This window comes from Mustela putorius, unplaced genomic scaffold (genome assembly GCF_011764305.1).
Source record: "Mustela putorius furo isolate JIRA1106 unplaced genomic scaffold, ASM1176430v1.1 tig00003859_pilon_pilon_pilon, whole genome shotgun sequence".
Lineage (NCBI taxonomy): Eukaryota > Metazoa > Chordata > Mammalia > Carnivora > Mustelidae > Mustela > Mustela putorius.
The window spans coordinates 1,101,068-1,116,183 of NW_025422011.1; the positions used below are offsets into that span (position 1 = coordinate 1,101,068).

The following is a 15,116-nucleotide window of genomic DNA, read 5'->3' on the forward strand; positions in this document are numbered from 1 at the left end:
CTCATAACCCTGAGATCAGGAGTCACATGCTTCTCTGACTAAGCTAGCCAGATGCCCCTGGCTTTTCCCCAGTAAGCATATTGCCGGCTTTTAGGTTGAACTAGAACTAGTTTATCATTTTAAGGAAGTCATCTCTTCCTATTTTATTAAGAGTTTTTATCAAGAATGGATATTCAATTTAGTCATAACTTTTCAGTATCTATGATCGTATTTTTCCCCCTCTCCTTTGACCTAATAGTATAATCATTATGTAAATAGATGCTGTAATATTGAACCCCTCTTTATATTTCTTGAATAACCCCACCTGGTTCTTGGAGTAGTCTTTAATGTAAATTGCCTTCCCTGTAGCTTAGTAAATAGACTTTTTTCACTGATACTTGTCAGTGAGTTGGCTCTATCCAGACTTTTCTTTTTTATGAAATCTATGGATTTGGGTATCAATGTTACTATGCTTGTGTTATAAATATAATTTGGAAGGTTTTCTTTTTTTCTTTGGAACAGTTTAAATAGAATTGGAATTACTTACACTTTTTATACTTTAAAGGTCTGGGCCTGATGCATGCATGCTTACTTTTACATGCGTAGGGGGAAATACTTCTTTGATAACTCTGTCTGTCAACTGTCCTATGATGGTTAAACATGTAATTTTTTTTCAGATTTTATTTATTTATTTGACAGACAGAGATCACAAGTAGGCGGAGAGGCAGGCAGAGAGAGAGAGGAGGAAGCAGGCTCCCCTCTGAGCAGAGGGCCTGATGTGGGGCTTGATCTCAGGACTCTGGGATCATGACCTGAGGCGAAGGCAGAGGCTTTAATCCACTGAGCCAACCAGGTGCCCCAACACATGAGCTCTTAAGCTTATACTATCTGGGTTCACATCCCTGGTCAACCGCCTTCTAGCAGTATGACCTTGGTTAGTTACTTAATCTCTTTACACTTTGTTTTCCTTTTCTTTTTTTTTTTCTTTTAAGATTTTATTTATTTTATTTATTTGTCAGAGAGAGAGAGAATGAGAGCGAGCACAGGCAGACAGAGTGGCAGGCAGGGTCAGAGGGAGAAGCAGGCTCCCTGCCAAGCAAGGAGCCTGATGTGGGACTCGATCCCAGGACGCTGGGATCATGACCTGAGCCGAAGGCAGCTGCTTAACCAACTGAGCCACCCAGGCGTCCCTTGTTTTCCTTTTCTATAAAATGAGAATTGTAATAGTGCAAACCTCTCATAAATTGTTATGAGAATTTAGTAAATAATACTGGGCATTCTGAACAGGGTCTGACATAAAGTAAATGATTGGTGAGTGCTAGCTATTTTGATCATGTCTCTTTCTAGAAAATTGCATGATCCTTTGAGAGTATGGCCAATAGCACTATAAATTCCCCCGAGCCCTTGTCTTTACTACTCTGAGGTATGTAGTCTTCCTCTCTGGAGAGTGATGTTCATGTGAACAAGGTGTCGTTCTCACCCTGTTGCCTTATTTGTAATGGGCTTCCCATCCTTCTCTGTCATTTCTACCCAGTCGCAGATCATTTGCCTTGATAGAAAAGCAAAATATTCAGAATACAAGCATTGAATATGCTGCTAGCATAGCTTTGATGGTCTTTCTGGTTGTCCTTAACATGTTTTGTATAGGCCTTAACTTGTTCCAGCTACAGCTTCCTATAATCCTCCTTCTGTGTTTCTTCTTACATCTTTTGATCCTGACTCTTGTAAAACCGGAGTTGATCAGAGAGCATCATGTGCAACCAGATGGACTAGTTTGGATCATGCATGGTTCAAATTCCATATATGCCCAGTTTAGGGTACATATGTCCAATGATAGTCGATGTTCCTTTCCATGGTATTACCCTCTAGAATGCCAGTCACTTTTATCTGTGTTTCCTGTCATTAGCTCTTAACTTGTTGGCTGGTTGGTCTGAATAAAGTCTAGTTATAGTTGGCAGCATCACTCTTGACAGATGCAGCTGTGAGAAAAGTAAGTAGGGGATCTCTTCTGCTGTAGGATTCGTTTCTGAACACCATGCATCTCTCAGTGAAGGGTAGCCTTTGGCTTTGGCACAGCTCGTGCCTGAGAGCCACTGGTCTAGAGTTTTATTCATGTGTCCAACAGCCATTATGTTGCTGGTCATCTGACTTACCTGAATGGTATTTAACTTTTCTCTGGAGTTAGGTTAAAGATTTTTGCCACATGTTTCTCTTAGTTGGGATGCAGCATTAATGAATTACTCTCTGTATAGTTTAGAAGTTTATGAAAAGACCTCATAGAGTAGATAATCTCAAGACCACTTCATGAAAAAGTAGTTCATTGAGTTCACTCTGGTTTTTAAGAGTGAACTCTTGTTGGTAAAGAGCTTTGGTCAGTTGGGTGCCCTTGCCAGCACCAGCCTTCAGAAATCGGCAGCTGAGTGGTGGAAGACAGATACCATACCACGGATGTAGTCATCCGTCCTTTGGGAAGGGCTGCTTGTGTCATCTGGAGTGCTGTGTAGGAGGTCTTATTCTGCACCTTGAGGGCCTCAGAGGTAGCCGAAAGGAAGTTTTCCTGCTGATTCAAACCCCTTCCTGTTTTCCAAATCGGTATCTAATGCATTTGCAAAAGTGCTGTAGCTGCTGATCATTTGCTCGGCCTCATCTGGCCGGCTGACAACAGATCAGCCTTCATGCAAGGTGTTTGTTTATAATTCATGGAGCTGATAGGAAGGCAGAGCCATCTGCTCCTCCAGGCATCACTATTTCTGACCCCTCCCATTCCCTGCTAGGGCATTTTTCACTTGGAAATCATTTATAATTAGGAGGAGATTACATTGCAGAGTCTGGAACATGGCTTCCTGCTGTCTTCTACATCACTTTTTCTCCCCCTGGAGCTGCCCCCTGAAGCTCTTAAGCAGCTTTGATTTGAAAAATCCTTTCTTTCCTAACCTTTTTTTCCATTCTGAGCTGCCCCATCACCCTTCGCCACATGTATTTTTGCCTTTAAGTGCAGGGCAGGTTGCTACATCTACAGCTCAGGGATTGAGGACTGTTTGATAAGGCAGCACTTGTCAAGTGTGGTGGTCCCAGACCAGCAGCACGAGAGACACCTGGGAACTCGTTAGAAATGCAAGTTCTCAGACCTCACCCCAACATTCTGGTTTGTTTGTTTTTTATTTTTTTTTTAATTTATTTTCATTGTTCCAGAATCCATTGTTTATGCACCACAGCCAGTGCTCCATGCAATTGGTGCCCTCCACAATACCCACCACCAGGCTCACCCAACCTCCCACCCAACATTTTGTAGTTTAGTAAGCCCTCCAGGTGATTCTGATACATGCTAACACTTGAAAAGCAGTGTGGTAAGGCCAGGCAGGGGGCAGAACAAAGATTTCTAGTAGTGTGTGGGCTGCCAGTGACTTGGGCTTTATTTCACTTCACCTTTTTCTCTACCCGCTTAACGTTGAGTCCAAAAGACTCAGTTGTTGAGTCCAAAAAGAGTGAGTTGTCCTTGTCATCAGTGCATTACTTTCCTAGTAACAGGTAACAGGTCTAAGAAATCTTGTCCTGTGTAAATTAACTCATCAAAATTCAGCCTTATGAGAAGTGGCACAGTGGATTGGAGCAGTGACCACTCACCATTGTTACTGAACATTTCAATTTCCACGTGGGAAATTAACAGACAACGAGCAGCAAATGTAAGCTGCTAATTGGAACTTTGACATAAAAATGAAATTGTAAACACACCACCCAGTGCTCCAGAAAGGAAGCTACCAGATCACTATGTGCCTGCCACATCCCCTTCATTAGGGCAGGAGTGAAACCCTAGATCACTAGCTGCACGGTTTCTGCAATTAAACCTGCTGCCAGAGAAGCTCTGCTTGAATTTTCAGCATTCTCTCTGCATTTACCATCTGCATGTCTGTCTGTCTGCTCACTGCAGTGACCCGGGAGCGCTTTTGAAACTGGGTGGGGTTGGTGGGAAGGGGATGAACTTTGGGAGGTGACCACTGATTTGGAATCATCATAATGTAGTAAATACAAACACAGTGGCTTGGATTAGAGGCTGACAAAATGCTTTTTATCTATATGCCCTGTGTTTCAGGGGCTTAGAGCCAAGCTTTCCAGAAAAAGGAAAACCTTACTTGTACTCTCCTTCCCACCCTGGCCCCACTTAGGAATTAATCTGACAGTATGCAGTTAAATGCCTTTTTTATATTGGTGGTGAGTTTTGAGGGTTACCATAGGCTTCTGTACGTTTGACAGAGTTGCGTGTTAATGCACGTGAGTAAGAGCTATATAACAGGGAGACAGAAAAGCATACTTTCATAAAATACCCACCATGCATTTTCTGAGACATTAAATGTGGAATAAATGGTAATTATGCAAAACTGTCTTAAAGTTTGGTGGTTATAGTCTCAATTGTCAGTTTCTTTTTATCTTTCTGAAGGTTGTGCCAACCTCAAGGTTAGAAAATCAAGATGGACTCATTCCTGATGCTTCCCTATTCCTTCCCCCACCCCTTTTTTTATATATCCCCAACTGGAATTATGTGTCAATCCAGGAAAGGAGGAAGAGACTGTCATCTTTTTGGCACAGGCTTGGGACCCGGAGTAAGGAGCAGACGGTCTCAGTGCTAACTAGATAAATCTAGCCACACAGGGTAGAGCAGATGGTGGGTTGGAAGTTGAGCAGTACAGAGCCCTAATGGTGATAGCAGTGAATATTTGGATGTCATTATTTTATTAGTTAGCAAACAGAGACATCCTTGTGGTCCCTTCTCGGGTTTTGTGTGTAATGGTGCTGTAGGTGTCAGCCCCGAAGAGTTGGCACAATAGCCTAATCAATGTGTTCTGATGTCTTTTTTGATCATTTTGTCATCTCTGTGGCTTCATTAGCAACACAGGGAAAGGAGGATGAATATAGAGTGTTAGAAATCTCTCTGAGTCCCTGAGGCCTAAGCCTCAAGGCCTCTGAAAAGCAATTCTTTGTTTTGTTTTCCTTCAAGTAATTTCCTGGGGAAACTTGCCCTTGATCTTCCAGGGAAAGCCTTTGGGCTTCCTGGAATAGATCACCTGGAATCTGGTAAGAGCAGCTGAGCTTGGCTTCTCCTTTCTTTTCTTTCCTTCTTTCCTCCCTGCTCCTTCCTTTTTTTTTTTTTTTTTTTTTTTACCATAATGTGTTTGACAGTGGATATCCAGGTAATCTCCAAATAAGAGAAGGACAAAAAAGTTTCTTTGCATGTGCATTTGAAGTAGATCTAAGTGAGACAAAGCCCAGAGGAGCTTGGTCCCTTTGGATGTGTTATGCTGTTCTGCTTGTGCCAATGGTTTGGGCGCTCTGTTCCCAGGCTCATATCAAGGGTAAGCCACATCCTCCTGGCAGGGAATTACACAGTGGGTTTTGGAGATTCGAATGAAAACCAAAACAAAGCATGCAGGCACAGAGCCAGTGCTGGCCAACATCTCATTAGTTCTGTCCTGTGGAGCAGGATCTCCCCATCCCCACCAACACATTCTTCCACCACCCTCTCCCCCACCCCGATCCTGCTCCGTTGAGCCAAGAGCCTGCTGCCTGGCAGATCCTGGGCTTAATTCTTCTTTTTTTTTTTTTTTTAAAGATTTTAATTTATTTGACAGTGAGAGAGGGAACACAAGCAGGGAGAGTGGGAGAGCAGAAGCAGGCTTCCCGCCGAGCAGTGAGCCCGATGTGGGGCTCGATCCCAGGACCCTGGGGTCATGACCTGAGCCGAAGGCAGACCCTTAACAACTGAGCCACCCAGGCACCCCAGGATCCTGGGCTTAATTCTTGGTAGCTGCCAAATACAGACTGGGGCTGCCCCTGAGTGCTTGCATATGGTACGGGTAAGGCCTAGAGCATAGTGAGAAATGAAGAGTTCCAGCCATCCAGCCGCTGCTGGGCTGTGTTTCTGTCTGGCCTCTCTTGTGGCATTAGGGATTCGTATTGGCAAGGGGCTGTCCAGAAGACTGAAGTCTCTAACTGTTCCATTTCTCTGAAATGAGAAAATCAGACACAAACTCATGAAATGACTTCCTTCTCCAAGGTTGCATAGCAGCTGTGTGGCAGGACTCTCACTCCAAGGAAGCTTTACCTGAATCACGTTTCTCTTGGAATCAGTGGTTTTGCGTTTTCAATCATCTTAAGTTTTGGTCTTTTGGACAATAGCAGCTGTTGAGTGGCTCTCCAGGAACAATTTTTAATAACTTTTTCCTTATCTAATCTCTCTCAAATGAGGTTTCCTGAGTGTGAGCTGAGACTCAGCAGGTGGTTGTGATTGTGTTGAGTATCTGTTGTTTCCTATTAAGGTGGTAAAAGACATGTCTCTTTTCTGTCTCTTGTGTTCCTTGTTCTATGATGTTTTAGTTTGATTGACAAGGCGGCCTTTAGCATTTTTAGAGAGGGTTCAGGCCCTTAGAGAAGCCCCAGAATTTCTTGGCCCAGAATTTTTCACACCATCAACTCCAAACTTTCTTACCCTCTTTTCTTTCTTTGTCTGATGCAGCTTCCGTGAATGTGCTGGTGCAGAACTGCAAGATCTACAATGATGCCAGCTGTGACATTTCTGCAGATGGCCAGCTCCTGGCGGCTTTCATCCCTAGCAGCCAAAGGGGCTTTCCTGATGAAGGCATCCTGGCAGTGTACTCCTTGGCCCCCCATAACCTGGGTGAAATGCTCTACACCAAGCGATTTGGTAAGGGATAGGAAGCCCAACTTAGTGACAGGGACGCTGGTGCCTTGGCATGGGCATTCCTAGTTGAGGCACAGCTTAGGTAGGAGTAATGGTCATATCCTACCCCTGCTTTCCTGGGGCACAGGCCAGAGGAAGATTGCTTTGCAGGAGTCCTGGCTGGTAGTATTACAGACGACTCTCAGAGTAAGAGTCCTTCCTGCCATGATAGTGTCACCAACGTGCTCCTGTTGGGCCAGCCACGGATAAAGGAGGAGCCTTGGTCACAGCTTGGGGAAGCAGGCACGCTCATACACTGCGAGGCAGTTTGGTATTGTGTATTGAAAGTCCCTAAAATTTATGTTCTCTTTGATCCAGCAATCCCACTTCTAAGGAAATAATCAGAAAAACAATACCAAGATTTATATACAGGGATGTTCACAGCAGTGTTACATATCACAGAGAAAAATGTCAAAGAGTGAAGAATGGCCTAAATAAATGGTGGTGCACTGACAGGGCAGAATACCGTTTGGCCTTTAAAATGCTTTTATAGAATATTTAATGGTGGAAAAATGGTCATTGTGTATGAAGTGGAAATAGTAGATTTCAAAGTGGTATTTATAGTATGGTGCCAGCTTTTTAAGATATGGTGCTATGATGGCAATGGTTAGCATTTGTCAAGTATCTTCTGTATGTCATACATTATACTCAATACTTGACATGCCTTGTCATTGTCTTCTGCACTCCTATGAGAGAGCCCCTGGGTAACCAAAGATGCAAATTGGAAGTAAAGAAAAGAAAGAAAAAGAGTGAGAGGAACATTATTTCCTTGTGATGGCAAGAACTCTGGGAAATGTCTCTCTGTTCTGTTGGCTCTCAGGTCCCAATGCCATTTCGGTGAGCCTGTCCCCAATGGGCCGATACGTAATGGTGGGCTTGGCCTCGAGGAGGATCCTGCTGCATCCCTCCACAGAGCACATGGTGGCCCAGGTCTTCAGGCTGCAACAAGCCCATGGCGGCGAGACCTCCATGAGGGTGAGTGCCGTGGCTCAGGCCTCCACTGTAGGGCATCTCCAGACTCGTAGTAAAGGACAGTGCTGTGACTTTCCAGTCAGGGCTAGAGGTAGCATGTTTGTAAGGAGTACGAAAGAGTGCAGTCCAGCCCATCTGTGACCAGCAGGCTTCACTTTTAGAAGCTTTAGGCTGTTAAAAGGCAGGAGCTTCCTCACACCCTAGATCTGAGCTGAGCTCCCCAGGCCTGAGAGTATCTTTGGTTGTAGCCCAAACTGAATAAGTACTTCCTTACCGCAGTGTGAGACCTTTAGTCTGGAGATACATGAAGGACCCAAAGAAATACTTATGCTTATTAAAAAAAAAAAAAAAAAATTTTTTTCAGGAAGCAAGCTATAAAAAGTGATATATGTATACCATGAAATGTTCTTTTTCTGTGAGTTATAATCGTGTTGGAAGATGAGGACTTTGGGTAGCTGCTAAGCTCTTAACCGTTTCATCCATTTCATTAGCAGAGGAAAGTCCTATTGGGACGCTCTCTTGTCTCAGGTAGAGACACTTTTGTATTGCCATAATAGCCTTCTGGGTATGGTGGGGTTGGTGGCCTTCTGGACTCAACCATACTGGTTTCTGAGTTCCCATGGGGGCTCATTTGCTTTTGCCAAGGGGAATTGAGCATTTGAATGGTTCTCTAATTAGATGGTCTTTAAGCTCTGTCTCAAGCTAAGAACCTGTGAATTCCCTTAGCACATTGTGTTGTGCCATTTATAGTTTTATGCACTTGTTTATGTGTTGTTTTGTGTTTTCTTTAGCTGAGTGGTGTGTATGTTTAATCTGCCCAATTAGGTGCAGTGTAAGCTCCTTAGGGGTGTATCCCTCAGGGCCCTTCATTTAGTGTGATGCATATAGATGCTTGATGCCTGCAATGGAAGCATTCTTTTAACGAAAAAGAAATAGGATCTGTTACATAAAAAGTGACAGAAAGTGGGCAGCCTAGTGTGGTGGTCGCCAGCCTTTTCCTCCCATCTCCTACAGGGACCCTCTCCCTGACTCTGCTGAGTCATTTTCCAAGCACCCTGAATTTCAGAAGGCCTTTCTCACCAGTGCCTGGCCTGCCCTCCTCTCTGTCTCAAACCTGACTTCAGCAGCTCTTTTCCTTCTGCGGGACCTTTCTAGATCACTCCCTCCTTGTGCCACGACCCTGCCGGATTCCCTGAGCTCATGTTAACACACGTCATACCAGACTGCATGGACTTGTTTCCGTATCCTTGTCCTCTCTTGGACTGTGAGCTCCTCGAGAGTGAAGACCATGTCTGTGCCATGTTTATGAAGTCCAAGTACCTAGGAAGTAAGCTGGCGTTTAGGAAAAGCTGAGCGAATGGAAGAGAATCTCAAGAAAATGTCCTCCTTAGCATTTCTAGGTGGTAACAAGCAGAACCAGTGGTAGGTGACAGCATGTTCCACCAAGCCCCTGAAAGGGTAGAAACACGCAGTCTGTGCTCTTGACATTATACTGACAGGAGAGTCCCACTTCTTGAATCCCAGATGACTTTGGAAGGATCTGATGTTAGGTGCTTGGGAGAGGACGTCATGGGGAGTTCACGGGCCTGTTTTCTTACCTAGATATTTGAGGATGGGCATTGAGGTTTAGTTTACATATTCTTATTTTGCTTCTCTTCCGGAGATTTGGATGGTGAAGGTACCTGGTGTCTGCCTTTCACTACCTAGAATCCTGGTCCTAACAGCTGTTCTTCTAAACCCTTCCTGCCTCATTGTGGAATAATTGTTTATAATCATTAAGAGACAGGATCTGATCTCGGCAACACTAATGGACATCTTGAGCCTCTTCCGGAAGCCAGGGCTCCTGCCCAACTCCTGGGTGCAGCCTGCCAGTCCTCCATCCTAGCAAGGTTCCTCCTTCCCATAAGTAGCTAGAAACATCTGGCCGAGGACAAACAGCTGCAGGGCGCAAGCCAAGATTTTGGTACATATGGGGCTGGCAGCTCAGGCGTGCCGTTGGAGGAGTCTGCTGAGGAGATGTGGTAATCCATTGCTGTCCTGCTAAGGGGCTCAGGGCGGCTAGCCAGCTGCTGCATGCCTCGTGACAAGAGCTGTTTCGCAGGCCTCCTAGAGAGGCTTTTTTGATTCTCAGTAGGCACCATCTGCCACTTAGGGAGCTGAAGTAACTAGAAAGCTCCCATTTGGGAAGTGTTCCTCTCACCCAGGAGACAGGATCCAGGCTTCTGAGCAAGGTTTTACTTACCCTGTGTCCACCGAGTCTGACTTTAAACCCCTGCGCTACAGAAAGGTTTCTGGTTTTCCAGGTCTTGGTTGCCCCTTACATCCAGAGGCACCAAAGCATTCAGCAAATGTCCCTGAATTCAGTCACTGGTGGAAGGGAAGAGATACCAGCTTTTTTTGGATAGCTGTGCTGTACCACCGTTTAAGGCAAGAAGTGCCTTTTTGTCTGAGAGCAGGGAGCTAGGGTTTAATGGGACAGTAGAGCATCTCCCTCTTTGCACAGGTAAGTATAGGTGGGTGTCTCCATTTGTCACGTCAAGCTCTGTCTTCCGAAGGAATGCTTTAGTTGGTGATGGGCCTGTCCTCAAGCTTCTCTGCCCAGAATTCCCCTTCATTTTAGTCTTATGTCTTGGAATTCACTACGGTAATATTCAGAGAGGTGAGCTTGTTGGGTCAACAGTCAGTCCCAGGAGAATGTCCTCCAGAGCATTAACTTACCTGATTTTAATTCCCACTAAGTGACTCTCTCCCCGAGAGATGATCTCTTACCCAGTCCCATACGAAGACTCTTCTGTGGGAGATGAGTCCCACATCTCCACTGCTGGTTCGCCTCCGTGCATTTGTTTGAAGCGGTTCTTCAGACCTCTAGATGAGTGCTTCTCAAACTGTGCTCTTGGGACAACCTGCGTTAGAATACATGGGGTCCTTGTCTGTCCTTGTCAGAAACAGCACTTGAGGCCTGAAGAGCCACCTAAGAATGGGGTGGGAGGGGCACAGGTGTTTGTATTTGTAAAACGGGCTTTACAGGTGATTAAAACGGGCTTTACAGGTGATTCTGATACGCACTGGAGTTTGAGAACTGCTGTTCTTAATGACTGCTTTCTCCATTTGAGGTTTCTGCCCTCAGCCTTCTCGGCAAGGAAGAGGCGCAGTCTCAGGTTTGCTTGGGGTTTTACGCGTGGTGTTCTGATCCTTGGCTAATCTTGCTGCGGGCACGGTGGCCTTTGGGCTCCATTTCCCACCAGACTCTCACTTGGCTTGTTGGCTGGCCGTGCTTCACCTCCCATTCTCCTCAGCTGTTGCTGGCCTCTCGGGCTCTCCCTTCTGTAACCATATGCTGGATTCTGTTCTTCCTCCTTAGTGAACCATTTTAATTTTATCCTTGTTTCTAGGATCCAGCGTCCTTTTGATACTTCCCTTCTCTGCTTCTGAGGCTAGGCACTGTCTTCCTGATTTTAGAATGATTGGCAAGTTTGGAAAAATAAGACTGAGAACATATTTTCTCTCTCCCTCCCCTCTGTCCCTTCCAGCCTCTTCCAGGCTGGGGATGCCACTCTGCCTTGGTGTCTTATTTTCTGTCTGACTCCCTTGCTCTGGAGCCAGGGAGGGCTTTTGGTTCATTTCTGTTTTTTGTTTTTTGTTTTTTTTTTCCTGTTTGGTTTTTTAAGTTAGACATTTGGAGATTGCTGAGCTGAAGTTTTGCTGAATTCTCAAAACACTAAGCTGCCTGTATGCCCTCTCTGCTTTCGTTTTCTAATTGGAAGAAAGCATAATATTGTAACAGAAAACTGCAATTAATTTTCCAAAATAGTGGCAACTTGCACATTATAATAACGTTGGTTGTAACCAAGTGGAAGGATAATAACAAAAATATAAAATTACTAATGACACCAGAAATAGTTCTGTAGCAGACTGTTCTTCCACTTTTGTGTAAGTAAATTTTACCTAGAGCAAAAGTCAGCAGCTGGGGGAGTGGTTCTGGGGCATTTTGAGCTGGAAAGAAAGAATAAGGATTAGTGCTTTCAACACAGGAATTAAAGTGCTGTCTACTCTATTTCCCAGATGCGTAGACCATCCCCGCCCCCAACAGGTAGGGGATGTGGGCACATACGTGGTTAAGTAAGAACTGAGGCGGACCCTCACCTCATAGTCCCTGCAGGCCTGGAGGCAGTGGTTGCTTGACTCTCACTAGTGCTGGTTTGCTTTTCTCTCTGGTTATTTTATTGGCAGAAGTGATGGATGAGGACACCGTCATTTGACTTGGATGGGAGAAGCCCTAGGACAGAAAGCAATTTAGCTCTCGTTTCTCTGCGCAACAGCATAGCGCTCTTTAAGGCAAAGCCTCAAATAGTTAAGGGTCAATTTTATTGAAAGCTTTTTCTTTGTGGCTGTGTGGTAAAACTGTCTTCAAGTGTGGAGCCCCTGTTACCTAGACAGATTACTGGTTTGGAGCAGGTGTTGGAGAGAGCCAGCCGCTCGCTCCCTCCCTCCCTTCTCTCCCTCGTCGTCTTCTCTGCTCGCTCTCTCCCTTTCTCTTCACTGCCCTCTTCCCCTACTTCTTCACCTCGAGAGTCCTACTTTTCAGTGGCGGCCTGCCCCCGTTGTACACCTTCTGGAACCCTGGCTCTAGAGACACGCATCCCCCTCATTCTCAAGCGATCCTGGGCAGCAGGGAAGGAAAGGAGATTTGATACCATTTTCTCTACAGACCGGCTGTAGTTCTCTGTGTATACTCCCCTGGGACCACATCAGCATCATCAGAGATGATTTGGATCCTCATCCTCATGTGAGACCTGCTGAATCAGAGGATCCTGGAGCGGGTCCCGGCCGTCCTTGTTTTACCAGGCCCTCCTGATGGCTGCACACTCAGTCAAGATGGAGAGCCAGTCATTGACTGCACAGGGATTCTAGTGAGATCTCCCCTGTCAGTGTAACCTTTGTCCTTTTCCTTTTTGCTCTCACCCTGTCTCTGGAACCTCATCTGATTTACTTCTATGGCTCCTATTTATTAACCAGATCTTTCAGGCACTTCCAGGAAATTGAGGATACCTCCAGCCCAAAGCATTCTGGATCATGCTGGCATCCTAGTAATAGTACTTTTAAGAACTAATGCCCTGAGGCCTTTTTCCGTTTCTGATTAAAATTCTTAACCTGTCCACAGTTGACTTGAGCTCTTAACTGCGAGCCCCTGCCTGCTTGCCTGCATGCTATAGAATGTAGAGACGCCTCAGCTTAAAAAGTTAGAAGCAGTATGTTTATCTTTCGCTCTAGGCCCTTCCCTGTCTGAAGGAGTACTTCTGGAGTTCCCCTTTCTAACATTCCACCTGCTGTTATCCTTTGATGGGATACATCACTGAGATGCCCATTAATGGATAACTTAGAGTCATCCTGATTATAAAGAAACATCGGTTGTATTTCTGTCTTTTTATAACCATTTTCTGTCATGTATACAGCCATCTTCACAGAGCCCAGTGATGACTGATTATTATTATAAGTTCATTAAAATGAACCACAGAAAAGACTTGGAATCCAGAATGTTCATATTAGTCACCACTAAATTGTAGCTTAGATCCTGGGGCAGGATGGGTGTCCAGCGCTGTCAGCACTGACCAGCACTTATGTAACTAACAGGTACAGGCTCTTTGGGCCTGTCCTAGCTCCACTCTGCAGTATATAATCTTCACTGTAGCCTCCTTGCCCTGAACTTAGCCTGTGACATAATCTGCTCATCTATACTTCCCTAGATTCTGAAAGTTTGATTTTCAAAAGTGACCTAGAACTCTAGTTCAATCTGGAGTATTCTCCAGATATCTAAGAGAATGAGATTTTCTTAATCTTGTCTGGCCTTTTGAGTGGCAAAAACCAAAAATAAAGATATTTTATTTTTGTATCCTGGAAGGGTACTATTTCTTCAAGGGGAGATTGGGATAAAAGAGAGACAGCTTTGTTGTCAGAAATGATTTACTCCTTCCCAAGATTTTGTCCTCATTAATTTTCTTAAAGCTGCCTGTCAGTTGATTAAAAGCTGCTTCCGCTGCAATTATCTTAAAGTTGACTTCTGAGATGTGGTACAAAGCATCTATCCTCAGAAAGTTCCTTTCTTCAGCACATTGTGGGAAAGAGGGGAGGGAGTAGGGGAGAATTCAGGGGTGTCTCGGATGCAGTTTGTCAGAGAAGGGATGGAGCAAGATAAAACATTAAAAATAACAGGAGAGCTACAATTAGTTTAGGTGAATTTTTCCATGACAGATCCTCTCAGGTAACTCTAATGATTTCTTTTCCTCATGGCCTCTTAGGAGAGTGCAGTCTATTCTGTGCGTCATTCTTTACGCTCAACAAAATTTTATTGAGTTCCTACAATGGGCCGGGTATTTTGTGAGGTTGGGGAGCACCATGCATAAGATGGACCTGGACCCTGCTCTCTTGCCACACAAATGGCTTCTCTTTTTTTCTTTCTTTTTTTTAAAGATTTTATTTAGACAGAGAGAAAGAGAATGCACAAGCAGGGGAAGAGGCAGAGGGAGAAGGAGAAACAGACTTCCCATGAAGCAGGGAGCCCCGACAGGGGGCTCGATCCCAGGATCCTGAGATCATGACCTGAGTGGAAGGCAGACGCTTAACCAACTGAGCCACCCCGGGGCTCCCACAACTGGCTTCTCGACAAGTCTTTGCACTGCTGCCTTCCCAACCTTCACTGCACGGGACACACAGGAGACACTCAGCATTTGTTCCAGGAATATGTGTCCCTTTGGGATCTTGTGTACTGTGTATTCCCCACACATGCATGAACACTCACGCCTGCTCACCAGCACCATCAGTGTGTTTAGCACATGTTGTGGTGATGGTGATTGAATGAAAGTATCAGGGAGATAATCCTTATGAAAATACGGAGTGTCCTTCTCATTTCACCATGCGCCCAATATCAGTTTCTTAGGGTGCTAGTCCTACCACTAAGACACAGTGAGAGATTCACGGGAGGTAGTTTCAAAAGCAAAAGGCAAAGCATTTTGTTTTTTCAAAATTGGTAGAGGAGAACCAATTCTTGCATTTGTAGAAGGTGAAAGCATTTTGATGTATTTTTAAGTATAAGTTACAAAGCATTTTAATGTTTAACCATCCTTAACACTCCTCTTCCAAAAATAAGTATCAACTAAAACATATTGAATGTGTTGGTATATATTGAAAACTCTCTTGTCCAAGGTAGATATCTAGAACAACTACTCATTTCGCCTTTTCCTTTGACATTTGTGAAGGCAAGTGTAGTTCAAGAACTTGTGCTATGTATGGACATGTGGGAACAGGAGGAAGTAATTATTTTAATGTAGGGGGGTTCTAGGAACATTAAGTGCCTCAGTATTTCATTTAGCACCAAAGTAGTTCCCTAAGCTGAAGGAACCTCTCTCCTTTGATCCTAATGGCCTGAGATGGCTTT

General features: G+C 44.7%; 1 protein-coding gene across 10 annotated transcripts in view; it reads left to right on the plus strand.

Moving 5' to 3' along the window:
• AMBRA1 (autophagy and beclin 1 regulator 1) overlaps positions 1-15,116 on the plus strand; it is a 177,187-nt gene that overhangs the window by 141,397 nt on the left and 20,674 nt on the right. For all 10 annotated transcript variants that reach the window (XM_045065949.1, XM_045065946.1, XM_045065947.1 and 7 more), the window contains 2 exons: positions 6,488-6,676; positions 7,533-7,687. In XM_045065949.1, coding sequence (XP_044921884.1) covers positions 6,488-6,676; positions 7,533-7,687 — 344 coding nt within the window. The remainder of the gene's footprint in view (positions 1-6,487; positions 6,677-7,532; positions 7,688-15,116) is intronic.